The following is a 14407-nucleotide window of genomic DNA, read 5'->3' as shown; positions in this document are numbered from 1 at the left end:
ACTTCTCTGAGGGGGTTTGTGCCGTTTCCAGCTCTGCCAGGGAAGAAAGTGTGTTGACTGTGTTTAACAAAGGAAAAATCCTGCGGGCTTCCTTTTCTGAAAGGGGTTAGTGGTTGTCTCCAAAGTAGGCGGCTATTAAAGTTTTTTCTCAAGTTTTAGAAAACACCACTACCAACGCAGAGCGGCAAAATAAAACCGCAACTGTCTGAAGCTTTCATATTCCTGCTAAAACTTTTCTTCACTTCTAGCAGGGTCACCCAGCCTCTGTCTGTATTAGCTGGGGAGTAGCCAGGGCAGTCCCTGCTGCTTTTAAGATGCTGAGTATGGATAGGGTGTATTCAGGCCATGAGCCGGGGGTCTGGGACCCCTCCTAGGCCTAACACTGGCAAGGGAGCAATTTATTCATATCCACAGGGAACAGGAGGGGGGCAGGGAGCCTCAGTGTCATCGCTGTTGAAACTGGGCTTGAGTGTTGGGTTGGTTGAGGGGTGGAAGAGCAAGCAGTGGCTGGGCTTGGTGGGGAACAAAACAGAGAGGAACCAAGCCAGTGAGTAAAAGGAAGAAGACAAAGGCAAGCAGAGACACTTGAAAGAATCTCAAGTTTTCATTACCCTATTGTCATAGATAAGTCTGGGGTGAGAAGAGGGACAGTTACACAGATGTTGGTGTTCTAGATTAAAATCAACACCTTAAGTTTATTATTACTATAGGCTTGTGCTGTCACTGGAAAAAAAAAACCTGACAACTTAGTTGTGATTTTTCTGCAGCCTTGCTGCTCATTTCTGCCTTCTGTACCATCTTCTCCCTGTGCTGGCACCATTCCTTGTACAGCAGTGGAGTGAAGTGGCATGGAGTATTACCCACAGGTTCACACTAACTTTTAAATGTTTGGGGGTTTTTTATTAACTGAGTTAGTACTCACATCTGGTTCTTTGCACTGGCATGGAGATGCTTACACTAGCTCAAGGAAAGATGTGTGATATGAGAGGGAGAGAGTTTATTTATATATATATATAAATGAATAGGTATGTGTGTAAAAGCACTGTTTTTTCCTGTGTATGTGTGTATGTATGCACATAGGCACGCAAACGCCTGTGTAAAGGGATTGCGCAACTGCAATGTTGCGCATGCTGGGTGTTGTGATGAACAGAGGGAGTGCCATTGATAAAGTGGTTGTGGGGGAGGTTTACAAGTGCAAAAGGTGACTAGCACTCTGAGTAGACATATCCAGTAAAGGTGAGTTTCCAAGAGTAGTTCTTGCTGGACCAGGCGAGTGAGATTAGAAGCCAGAGAAGAGGGGATGCGGAATTTCTCTGTGAGAGTACTGCATGGAAACAGAGGAGTGAGACTATTTACTCATCTGTTCGGCCATCTCACTTCAACCTCTTTTAGACAAGACAAGTTTATTTTCCAGAACAGATTACGGTAAAGCCTGGAATTCTCGAGTATCTCCATTTTCTTGGAATTAGCAAATATCAGGAAATCCCTGGGCAAAACGTGGATTATCCCTTTCTCACGCAAGTTCTTCCAGAGATTTGCATCCAACCAGTGCTGTGAAAGATAATGTATTAGTTCAAACAGCAAAGCATTGCATCTGGTTATAACACACACACATGTTGAGATTATAATGTGGTGGCATCAGTTTTCTTTTGTTATAAGTGGGTAGTTACACACAGTTAGACTAACTGTACTACTAGTATTGCCTTTTCCAGAAGCACTCACAAGTGAAGGAGAACTAAGTTTTTTTAGTTGGCTTTAATGCAGCCTCTTTGTACATCTAGGTTGAACTATAGTTTTCTATTTAGTAATAACATATTGTTTGTGGCATAAAAAATCCTGTTATACTCAAGGTATTAAAGAGGTGAAGCATTTTGGTCTTACCCTTATTACTTTGGTTGTGTGATGTCAAGACTTATTTTCTGAACATTACTCAAATCTGCATTCAAATTCTGCTTAGACTATGGAATTGTAAATTTCCTTGTGTCCTCTATTGTGTTTATCACCTTAATATCTCGGTACTCAACAAATTTCTCCCTGAATTCACAAAACTCTCCCAAGAGAAGGAAATAACAAACCTCCCACTCCACGTGAAGAATGAAGGATAATATAGAGGCCAAATCTGGTCCAGGTAGGATCTGATTTTTTTTCCAGAGTATTGAGTTCAGTGCCCTGGTTTATATTAAGTGCACAGGTGTAAATAAATTGAATATCTGGTTGAAGCCTATGCTGCTTTTGCAAATCAAACACTCAGAATTTGGGAAAGACACCCCTAAAATAAAATGCATGCAGTGAGTGTCCACACTGAAAACAGCATTTTAAAGTCATTTATGTAGAGTCATGAAGGAATTGTGTGGCAAAAGTCGAGATACAGTACACTTTAGGACCATGCTAACTTATTTTAGACCACAGTATTGTGAACCATTTTTGTTTGCTGTGTCATTTTGAACAGCTCACTTTTCCTGTGATTGTCTTTTCCATCATTTTGTCCTGCCTGCCTCTGTGACCTCTCTCACTTGTAACAGCGTAACCTTTTCCATATCCATCTGGTGAGGTGGATCACAGAATTAATCAGGTTGAAAAAAAAACCCAAAACCATATATGACTTACTTTTGACCCGGGATCATTTCCCTTACCTGGCTCTTATAAACAGCTGGATGGGTGGGGGAACAAGAGATGTGGATGGTACCACTTAGCCCCAGTATGTGGGCTGGGAAAAACCTAGGCCGTTTTGCCTCTCCACTTCCCTCTTCCATTAATCCCGTAAGTTTTTATGAGATACATTTCTTCCCATTTACTCATCAAATGACACCAGGTTCCTGTAGGCAAGAATTTTGTTTTCTTGCACCTTCCTGTTAAGACCTTTTGCTTTCAGTTTCTTAGCTCAGTTCTGAACTTCTCTGATGCTTTTCGCCTTGCTTTTTCTTGAATTTCTATCAATCAGCTGTGTTTGCAGGATGCTGTCTTTCTCTGGCTTGTGTTTCTTTAATGTTTTTTTTTTTTTTCTTTTTGCTTCTGCCTCCAAAGACAATCTACTTTCTTGCCTCCCATCCCTTGCTTCCTCTCCTCTTCCACCTTCTAAACAAAAGCACTCGCAATGTGCAGTAGAGGACAATAAAAACTGGCAAGGGGGTGGATTAAATGACCTAACGTCTAGTATCTGTTCTCCTGCCAGCTATTTGTGTTTGAGTTCAGATATCATTAACTATTTGACCTTTTCAAATCTAATCTGACAATGCCCAGCTCTTTCCTTGTTTACCTTTGTTTTTTTTACTGATTCTTGTGAAGTAAAATTTGATAAGATTTGCGAGGTCTGAAATACGCTTAGCCCATTCTCATTTTGCCAGCAGTTTTGATGGCACCGATTATTAAGTGATCTGTGTTTTAATCAAGGTTGCTGAATACCATTATTAAAACGGCTACATTTCAGAGCAAAGTTTGCCTTCCTACCAAAAGTTAAAGAGATTACCTACTAACCACCTCAAATCACACCATGTGTTTTGGCTTGCTAAGGAAACTTACTTGTTGAAAGCTATTTTATGCATCTTTTAGGCTATTGCTTATTTTTAATGATAGATAATCATTATGTAAAATATCTCTAATTTTGGATTAAAGTTATGCATTTGTTCAGAAATACACTTGTAAAAGACAGGAAACATGTATTTGCACAGCGCAACATATTGGAGTTAGCATGCCAGGCTAAGACTCCTGGACAATATAATAGCACAAGAAGTGTTGCCTGTTTTCAACCTAAGAATGCTGTTTTGTGTAAATTTTTTTTGAGAGTAGATGTCTACATGGGGGAAGAGACAGACTGTCCTCCAATTGCCCCTTGGAAGTTTGAGATCACTCACATTTTATACATTACATTATGTTGTGTACCTACCTGCTCAGTGGAGTGTTTCTTTTAAAGCATTTGAATCAACCACCGCAATCACATCACTTCTGAAATGACTTCTGAAAGCTGGCATCTCATGTTTTAAGATCACCCACTCAACATACTTGCATTTTTTCAACGTGGTGGTCAGTCTGCACCAATATGATTGCTCCAACAAGTGGTATGATTAAGTGATACTAAAATTCAGAGAGAGACCATGTGAAAGGTAGGAATGGAGGAGGAAGCTTCTTAATCTTGGTGAAGTAGTTCCTTTGGTTGCCTGAAACTGCAGAACTTCTATGTTTGCCAGAACTCTAGGGTAGGTGAGGTTTTTTTTTTTTGTTTGTTTACACCAAGACCTTATATGCTATTGTTGTCATTCTGGATGTTCCTGTTTTGCTGAGCTCTTTGTTTTCCTGTGGTATAAGAATGAATGCCATGGACCGGTTTCAAGATTCACTTCACAGTAATTCCTTATTAAATCCCTATCACTAAATTAACTGTCTAATGTAACTGTCTAAACTGTGTAATATTTATTATAATTAGCTGTGTTTCTATATGTTTACTACTCAGCCTTGAAGAATGTTTCTTTTTTGGCTCAAAAAGTGTGAATTGGTTAGCTCGCTGGTGTGAAACACCTTATGGGAATTTAGAAACAGTGGCTTCATCAGATGTGAACTTTTGCACCTGCCTGTACCTCCAGGTTTATCAGGGTGCTATTTACTGACCTTGTGTGTATTCTTCAGCTTTTATTTGCAGAGTATTACTCGTCAAACTACTTGCTAAATAAAGCTGGGAGGAGAAATAGCTTTCTGTTCTTTTTTCTGGCCCTAGTCTTCATTCCCGCGGCCGTGGGGAAGGGTTGAAAGAGGTCTCACCAGCAGAATTATTAGCTAACTCTCTTGCCTGTCTTCCTATAGATTTCCCCTGTGGCAGCTGAAATTAGCACAGTCCTTGACATTTTATTTCAGTAGGGCTGAGCAGTTCTGAGTATCAGAAATGAAACAGACTCGCTTTTCTGTTTGCTACTGTTGGTTATCAGAGCTGTGAATAAAGGCATGGCTTAGTCTGGAGAACTGAGTGTGTGCCTTTGTCAGCAGTTCAACTGATGAAAGCATGTCCTGCTGCCTGAGAACAAGAATTCTTGCTTTTCCGCTCCATCCTTGCTAGGTTTTGCATTTTGACCACTTCCCTTCTGCTGGCAGTAGCACTCTTTAACGCTGTGCAGTCAACTGAACCAGGGAGCTGATTTGTTTTAAAATGAAGCCAAGCTAAACCAAGCATACTGACACGCATACATGCAAAAGGCTTTCCACTGGACTACATCTGGCTGGCTGGCCAGCCAGCCTTGCGGGCTACAAAGCTGACCTTGTGTTGACTCAAGGGAGGGAGTGGGACTATGGGGCGGGGCGGGGGTTGGAGACAGGCATGGGATGTACACAGGACTACCTGCTCAGGTGGCTGCTTTAGCTGGGGTTGATTTAAGTGCCAACTCAGAAACTGTCAGTGAAGGAGCAGTGTGTTGGTATCCTTCTTGCTGACATCTTCGAAGAACAGCAGCAAACTGCTCAGGGGATAAGATATAAGGAAATCCCTTAAGAGGGACAAGAACCTGGTGAACAGATCTTGGGGTCAAACTCAGAAAGTGAGAAGAAAGCTGAACAAACTAATCTTTTATGGAAAGGCCACTTATGACGAGCTGTAAAGAAGAGTCCAACTACAAGCTCACCAGAACTGCAGTTGTCTCAGAAAAACAGAAGTATCAAAGCACTTTCACTATGGCCATTCTTTAGGAACTCTTGGCAAAGGTTTCATCAAAGTTTTCATCTCAATATAAGAAAGAAATTTTTTACAGTGACAATAGTCATTCACTGGAACAGCCTCCCCAGGGACATGATGAAGTCCCCATTACTGGAAGTTTTCAAGATGCAATTGGACAGGTTGCTGGATAAGCTCATCTAGGCTCCCTTTCTGACAAAAGGTTGGACCAGATGATCTTTTGAGGTTCCTTCCAACCTGGGCTGCTCTATGGTTCTATGAATTTTTTGTGGGGATGAAGTGATCTACACCAGAAATACAAAACTTGTAGCACCTGCTGGTGGGCAGCAAGCCTAGGAAGGTTCTGTAATGACTTCTGCAATGTATTATGAATGTAAATGAAAACAACAGAATTACTGGGTTTAAAAAATACCAGTGATATATTTGTTTGCATTAGAAGACTCCTCTCCTCCTTCACATTCTCTAGGTGCTGGAGTAGGCATACAGCTTCTTGGGATTGGAGGGGGAACGCCCTTTATATCTTCCAAGAACAAATGTTAGACATGCTAGAACCTGTAGAGGATCTTTCAGTTCTGAATGACATTTTCAAGCATTAACTTTATTTTAATTCTGTGTAAGCTTTTGATACAACTAAGGTTAGTTATATCTTCAAATACTGTTAATTGCACACAAAGTTGACACATTAATTTGGCATGTCAGCGTTGGGAACTTCAATATGTGTAAAATTTTTCTTACAACTTTCAAAACTGATTTCTAAAGCTAAAATCTTTCTGAATTGTTTTGGTTACATACTTTTTTATGCTTCTTACTCACAGGCAGAATGGGTATTGTACTGAAACACTTCATAAGGAGTAGGAGGCCGTCAGCAGAATTATTGTTTTAGTTTTGGGAACTGCTCTAGTGCTTTCACAGTGCTGCAAAGTGTGGAAAACTTCTTAAGTATGCACTGATACTGGTAGTTCTGTGACTGCTGGAAGGCATGCAGCGTCATTTCGTATGGATTTATGCTGTGTGGTTGATCAGCTATAAGCTGTGACTTAAAGCTTTACTGTGGTGTTTATGTCCTCATAAATGACAAATATTAATTAGATGTTAATTTGTTTACAGCCTTTTCTCAAGTTACGATGTTCAGAGTGCCTCCATCCTCTATACTAGCAGGCTTTCTTTAGGAAAACTTCCATGAGTTTAAGGTTTTTCAACTGTTGATTAGTAGTTAATTGGATTTAGTGGTTGACTGGAAAGGATCAGTGAGTAAAATTGTTGGAGTAGAGGACATGAGGAAACCCCAGGTGGACACAAAACCCTTTTACTGAAGGAAAACAATCTCAAAATAAGAAAACTGTGTTAACACCCTTGGAAAAGAAATACCATTGAAGTTTTCAGTTTTTGCATTTCTAGTAATTCTTACAGATTTGTCCCCATTTAGAGTAAAAGTTGATACTTGATTTCAGTATCATTACACCAAATGTAATCTGTGTTACTGAGACTATAAGGTAACTAAGGAGGGATACAAAACTGATTGCCCAGTAGGTTGGCTTCAGTGGCAGTCTGGGAAGTTCAGACTTTCTTTCTGCAGCCATCTTCGAGAGTAAAAGGGTAGAGGAGAGGGAGGCTGGTGGGAGAGGTGCAAAGCTGTAGTGCAGAGCACAGCGCTGCATCAGCCCCCATCGGGGGCTCTGATCCCCGGTAAAGGGTATGTCGGAAGGGAGGGAGAAATTCCTTGACTCTTCTTCAAGGCTAGAAGCCAAAACATCATGTTTTATTATACTCCAGACATGTAAATCAGCTGTAGGTTTGTTCCAATCCTACTTAGAAAAAAATGCATAATGCGGTAAAAAAGGCAGTCATAATGTGTGCATATTAATGTATTTGGGAATTCAGGTAAAGCTGATGTGAGGGGAGATGGGCATGGGTGTTATGACAGAGGGAAATAGCAGTATTTGAAAATACCTACTTTTTTTTTCCCCTCTGGTTTGTAGGGCTCTTTACCCTTCTGTTTTACTGAGGAATATGGCTGCAGCCGTCCTGTGGACTCTGGTGGCATACAGCTTTCTGTGCGCTCTCTTTATGCAGTTTCCCAGTGTGACAGAAAACTTCATAAAAATCTGTAAAGGAGTTGTGCCTCATTATCTTTTCCCTAGTTACCATATAATTCAATAAGATGAAATATGTAGTTATGACTGTTCCATCACCTCTATGCAATTTGATTTTTGGTTGACTGGAAAATCCCATTAAAACATGCTCTGAAATGCTGTCATATGTGCCTTGCTTCAGGGGAAGACAGGCAGGGTGGAAACTTGTATTAAAACATGCTGACATGCATAAATATTTGGAAGAGAGGGCTTTGTTTGCACATTTCTTTGTGAAGTGCTAAACTAAGCTAGAGAAATTACTTTTTATTGTTTTCTGGCTAATTTTTCAAAATTAAATGAGGTGTAAGACACTGGCCTACCAAACAAGTGGTAAATGCAGTTTTTTTACAGAGCAGAGTATTTGCCTCGTCTTTGCCTCATCACAGAAAAGCAAAATAAACTTTATTAAATAGTAGACTTATGCTTGTTATAAAATCATTGCATGCAAAACAAAGATGCCAAGGTAAAATTATCCAGGTTTCTTTTGGCTAAAAAAGTCCATTCTGAGGTCTAGAATATTTCTGGTTTTGTTTTTTTTTTATAGCTGCTTGAAAAATACGGGTACTTTAGAGGGAAACTGATTATGAAAAATAGCTATTGCTACTTACCCTTCACAGTATTGTAACGATGTCAAGAAAAACTTCAGTGAGTTGAGGATCATCTTTTTCAAATGTGCAGAATTGTCAGGTCTCTTTTTTTTTTTTTTTTTTTTTTTCTGTAAAAAAAAAGAAACAAGACTTGAATTTTGGATACAGACTGATACAGTTGGAGGCTGAATTTTGTACAGCCAATTTGTGTTATTGGAAAATCTATTAAGGTATTACGTGTGACATTTGGGTCATGGTTTTGGTTTTTAAGATGCAAGAAAGTATCTATGAGAATTTCAAAGTAGGAAAAACAGTACATTTTTAGCCTTGATCTTGTAACCTTTCCCGAGGGGGCAAACACTTCACCTGCAATGAAATTCTAGTCTTGTGAATGGACTGTACCAGATACTGTTGCTTAGTCCTTCTCTCTCGTGCCTGGGGATGTATAATCGGAAGTAAGGGTAGTACGCTTTTTTCTTCTTTTCTTTTTCTCCCCTCCCTGACCCATAAATGCCTTTAAAAAGCAAACAGCGCTGTTGTGATCTGCTGTCTGCTTATCCTGAATGTTTTGATGTGTTGATTTGGGGGTAGATGGGAGGCCTAGAGCTGAATGAAAAAGAGAGATTGTAGGTAGTGCGTAGGATCCATTAAGGACACCACTTGCCCTCTATCAACTTGATTTCTATTATGTGCTGGTATTTACTCCCCTGGTCATAATGCAGTTTTAAACCACTTTGGAGAGGAACTAGATAGAGGTACTCATTCTATCCTGGGCACTGGACTGCTTCCCTCCTTTCATAGCCGGGTAGTTACCAATAAAAGGTATAGGTGGTGTCTTGTGTATGTATGTGATAATACATACTTCCTTTGCAGAACCGTGTAATACTAAAATCTGAAGATTAACTGGCTCCTGAACTTTAGCAAATGGTTGAAACATTTGGCAAATTATGTCTGGCCACAAACCGCAAAAGATGCTAAACTAGGTGTTAATAACGTAAAGGTTGTTGGAAGCTAAACTGTTAGCAGTTTTAGTGTTGTTGGAAGGTAAATGGTTAACCGTTTTAGCGTACTGGAGAACATAAGTAAGAACTGCTATACTGGATCAGCTAAAAAGTCAGCCTGGTGTTGCGTTGTGGTTTAACCCCGGCCAGCAACTAAGCCCCACTCCTCCTAACTAAGCCACTCGCTCCTCCCCCCTGATGGGAGGGGGGAGAGAACCAGAAGGGTGAAAGTGAGAGGACTCGTGGGTTGAGATAAAGACAGTTTCATAGGTAAAGCAAGAGCCGTGCACGCAAGCAAAGCAAAGCAAGGAATTCATTCCCTGCTTCCCATGGGCAGGCAGGTGCTCAGCCATCCCCAGGAAAGCAGGGCTCCATCACGCGTAACGGTGACTTGGGAAGACAAACGCCATCACTCCCAACATCCCCCCCTTCCTCCTTCTTCCCCCAGCTTTATGTGTTGAGCAGGACATCATATGGTGTGGGGTATCCCTGTGGCCAGTTGGGGTCAGCTGTCCCAGCTGTGTCCCCTCCCAACCTCTTGTGCACCCTCATCCCACTCACTGGTGGGGTGGGGTGAGGAGCAGAAAAGGCCTTGACTCTGTGTAAGCCCTGCTCAGTAATAACAAAAACTTCCCTGTGTTATCAACAGTTTCCAGCACAAATCCAAACCATAACCCCATACTAGCTACTGTGAAGAAATTTAATTCTATCCCAGACAATACCAGCACATGTTGTGTGTTGTGCCAGCAGCTGGCAGGAGATGCTATAGGAAGGGTCTTAGAGCAGAGCATGGACAGAGTGAACCTTCCCTGGAAGAGTCCTGGTTATCAGTAGATCAGAAACTTCATGGGATAGAGGATACATCTGCAGAATTGTGTTATAGTAATCACCAAGTCTCTCCCTCATTTATTGATGTCCTTTCTGTTTTTTAAACCTATTTCTACTTTTGTCCTGCACAGCATCTATGGCAGCAGGTTCTGTAACTTAGGCACTATATGAAAATTCAGGTCCTTTGATTTATTTACATCTATGTCAGCTTAGGTCAGTGGGTACCCTCCTGTTTCTCATGGTGTGAGAAATAATGGTTAGCTGTAATTTGTTTATCTTCTCTTCTGTGGTCACAGCCAAGAGACCAACTTACCCAGACAGACTGTGTTGTATCAGCTGAACATCTGCCTTCTCTAAACTGAGTGGTTTGTTATACAGTGATTATTTAAACACAAAGGATTTTTCCATTTTTTTCTTTTTCTTTAAATGAAAGCAGCATGTAATTTTTAATCCATATACAATCCAGTTTCCAATTGGAGTTGAGAGCTTCTAAGTAGTGTTCCTCAGTTTGTTGTCTGTAAGGCATCAGGAGATGGTCTGAACTGCAAAATGAAAGTTGGCTCGTTCGTAATGTACAAAACACGTGCAAGCATTTCATTTGTATGAAAACAGGGGGACAAAATAAGGGAGGAAAATACAATGAGTGCACATTCAAAGCTTCTAATTTAGGGACGTTGTGAGTGAAAACATGCTATAAAAACAGGCTGCAGCAATTCTCATACAGTTCATATGGGTCTTTTTTTTCTTTAAAAGAGCTAGTGGGCCCACTGATTATTTTCTCTTACTATAAATTAAAAGAAAAAAATACATGACAGTTGTTCAATAAGTAGTTGTCACTTTACTAGTATACCATAAGAATTTATCAATACATTGTTTAAAAGTTCAGCCACCTGTAAATGCAAGGCAGAAGGATCATAATGTAGATTCCCTGGCTTATTGTTTATTGACTTTGTGTGTTACTTTATTATTTTAGAAGCTGGTAACAGATTTTTGAGAGGGAGTTACTGAAAATAGTGGTAATGGTGATCATAAACTGGATGTTCATTTTGTAGTCTGCAAGTTTCCACTCTTAGGGAGGGAATGTGCTTTTTTTGTTCGTGGAATTTTTTGAGGAATGTGAGGGGTGGCTAGTTGTGTCCCGGTTTGCAGATTAGCTGTGTATGTCTTTTTTCTGGTGTTTCTGAGCAAACACTCTCATATTTTAGGTTTTTAGCTCTTATATTGGTCCCTGTGGTATCCTACATATTAGCAGTGTTCAATTTCCACAGCGAGAACACAGCATTTGATGTTCCTCAGTTTGTTGTCTGTAAGGCATCAGGAGATGGTCTGAACTGCAAAATGAAAGTTGGCTCGTTCGTAATGTACAAAACACGTGCAAGCATTTCATTTGTATGAAAACAGGGGGACAAAATAAGGGAGGAAAATACAATGAGTGCACATTCAAAGCTTCTAATTTAGGGACGTTGTGAGTGAAAACATGCTATAAAAACAGGCTGCAGCAATTCTCATACAGTTCATATGGGTCTTTTTTTTCTTTAAAAGAGCTAGTGGGCCCACTGATTATTTTCTCTTACTATAAATTAAAAGAAAAAAATACATGACAGTTGTTCAATAAGTAGCTGTCACTTTACTAGTATACCATAAGAATTTATCAATACATTGTTTAAAAGTTCAGCCACCTGTAAATGCAAGGCAGAAGGATCATAATGTAGATTCCCTGGCTTATTGTTTATTGACTTTGTGTGTTACTTTATTATTTTAGAAGCTGGTAACAGATTTTTGAGAGGGAGTTACTGAAAATAGTGGTAATGGTGATCATAAACTGGATGTTCATTTTGTAGTCTGCAAGTTTCCACTCTTGGGGAGGGAATGTGCTTTTTTTGTTCGTGGAATTTTTTGAGGAATGTGAGGGGTGGCTAGTTGTGTCCCGGTTTGCAGATTAGCTGTGTATGTCTTTTTTCTGGTGTTTCTGAGCAAACACTCTCATATTTTAGGTTTTTAGCTCTTATATTGGTCCCTGTGGTATCCTACATATTAGCAGTGTTCAATTTCCACAGCGAGAACACAGCATTTGAAGACAAGGCAAGCACATAGACCACTTCAGAAATGTCTTTCACTGTGATGAGGTTTTTTGTTTCTGGGTTGGTTTGAGGTTTTTTTTTGTTTGGCTGGTTTGTGGTGTTTGCTTTTTCCTCCAAACACTACTGTAGGTAAGCCTGGTATTTTTGGGTGATGCGCCCAACAGGTTCTGATTGGGAGGTATTCCTGCTAACCAGCTTCCCAGCAATTACTTTCTTGTTTGAGGAAGAGCCTCACGTTACCTCTATTTTTGTCAATTTGTCAAAGTAGTTTCGTAGCTCTGTGGGAAGTTTGCCAGACATTCACGGTCACCCCATAAGAACCTTTGGGCTCTTTACTGAGGAATTGTTTACCTAGAGCTTCCTTCCTCACAGCTTCTTAACTAATTTGAGCCTAGTTGTACAGTACACATTGGATGTAGCGTTTTGGTTCAGATTAAGACTGCTTTGGAAGCAAAATTCCCAGTTATCACCACCTACTGTTCTTTGGTTTGCATTGCAGAATCATTTCAAAGCACTCAGACTGAATTACTTTTGGGTGAAAGTAAACCATAAGATACCCTCCAAGAGCATACCTAGTGCTGTCCCATTGCTGGGGAGTGTTCAGCTCATGGAACCAAGTTAGAGCTACCCCAAAGTAAAATTCTCAACAAGTGCAAGTTGTGTTAATGTTGGGTCCTCAGCACCAACTGTTTTGTTCTTCAGATTTGCTCCTATTGCTCTGCATTCCTGGCTAATGTGTGTATAGTCATGTATAGAGATAAATATGCAGCACTCAATTATTCATGACCACTGTACTTGCTTCAGTTGGAGTCCAGCTATTTGAGCCTAAGTGAGAACAGGTAATATCAAAGTAGCTGACAATTTGAGTTCGATTTGGAAGTTGGAACTTAAACAGTAATTAGGTTAGTGAGCACCAGAGCTATAATGCAGCTGTTTTCTGTCTCAGTTGCCTTTTGCCCTTTCCTAATTTATTAATCTGAATTCTCCATTCTCTAACATGCTTATTCTTGTGACCCAGTCACTAACCCAAATCACCACAATATTCTGACATCTCTTATGTGCTGGCTGCGCTCTTTCCCAATTCTCACCTCTTCAACCTTTTTTTGACTTACCAGCTTGCAAAGGTCTGTACAGGCTGTGGCTGGTCCTGAGCATGATGTATGTTTTCTGACTGCCTACTTTTTGCTGGCAAAAATGGATGATGTTTTGCAGCCACCAAAGGCACCATGCTTCCTGAGATACTGCCGCAATTGGTAAACCCTATCTTTACTTCAGTGAGAACATTAATGGGTTTTCCCTGTTCTTCTTGGTCATTGATTTTTGTGGAAAACTTGTGGTAGCACAGAAGAAGAAATCTCAGTGTCAGATTTACTTAAAAGGTATTGGGGAGGGGGATCAGAAAGTAGAATGAATAAGTAACACGGCATCATTAGTTTTGTTTCCAAAGACAACCAGGATAAAAACACATCCTACTGTGAAAGCTTTATTTAATTGTTCACCATTCCCACTTGAAAAAGGAGAGGATTTGGTTATTGTTATGTCAACGCTTAAATGGATTGTCAAGTTAAACACTCCAAATTTGAATTCCCAAAGCATAGTGATAGTGTCTAACTTAAAGCAATGTCTTTTGACAGTAGCTTACCAAAGACTGAGGTGCCTGAAATGCTGCTATGTAGGCTGCTCAGAAAGCACGGTCTCTTGAGGATTTGTGTGAGTTACTAAGTTTTCAGTCATGCCTTCCAGGCATCTGGGGACCTCCCCAGATGGTCCCCACGAGCTTGAAAACAAGGAAACCCACCAAAATTCTACCTCACCAAAGGGAGAATGTTGTTACTTCTCCTCCCATAGGTCCTACTCACCAAAATGTGTATGTCAGGAGATTGTTCTTGTCTGGTTTTGAAGGGGAGGGGAAGGAAGAGATGTCTTTAAACCAGAGGAGCCTGGAAGTAACCAGAGAATAACCAGCCAGAATATTGTCACAGCTTTAAAACAGCGAAAACCACTAGGTAACTTAAAGAAGGGGTAATGAAGTTGAGGCAGAAGCTTAGAGTTCAGTCTCAGCCAGGTGAAGGCTTGTCTGGCTGCAGTCATGAGGAACCGCCTTCTCTCTGCAAACAGGGTGGTG

General features: G+C 40.5%; 1 protein-coding gene across 1 annotated transcript in view; it reads right to left on the bottom strand.

Moving 5' to 3' along the window:
- Window positions 1–13510, bottom strand: part of CFAP47 (cilia and flagella associated protein 47) — a 401308-nt gene extending 387798 nt beyond the window's left edge. The window contains exon 1 of the mRNA XM_035901932.1: window positions 13395–13510. Within this exon, the coding sequence (XP_035757825.1) occupies window positions 13395–13510 (116 nt within the window). The remainder of the gene's footprint in view (window positions 1–13394) is intronic.
- Between the last annotated feature and the right edge of the window lie 897 nt (window positions 13511–14407).

This window comes from Egretta garzetta, unplaced genomic scaffold, assembly GCF_000687185.1.
Source record: "Egretta garzetta isolate BGI_Z169 unplaced genomic scaffold, ASM68718v1 scaffold70, whole genome shotgun sequence".
In the NCBI taxonomy this organism is placed as follows: Eukaryota; Metazoa; Chordata; class Aves; order Pelecaniformes; family Ardeidae; genus Egretta; species Egretta garzetta.
This window is presented reverse-complemented; position numbering and strand designations above follow the sequence as displayed.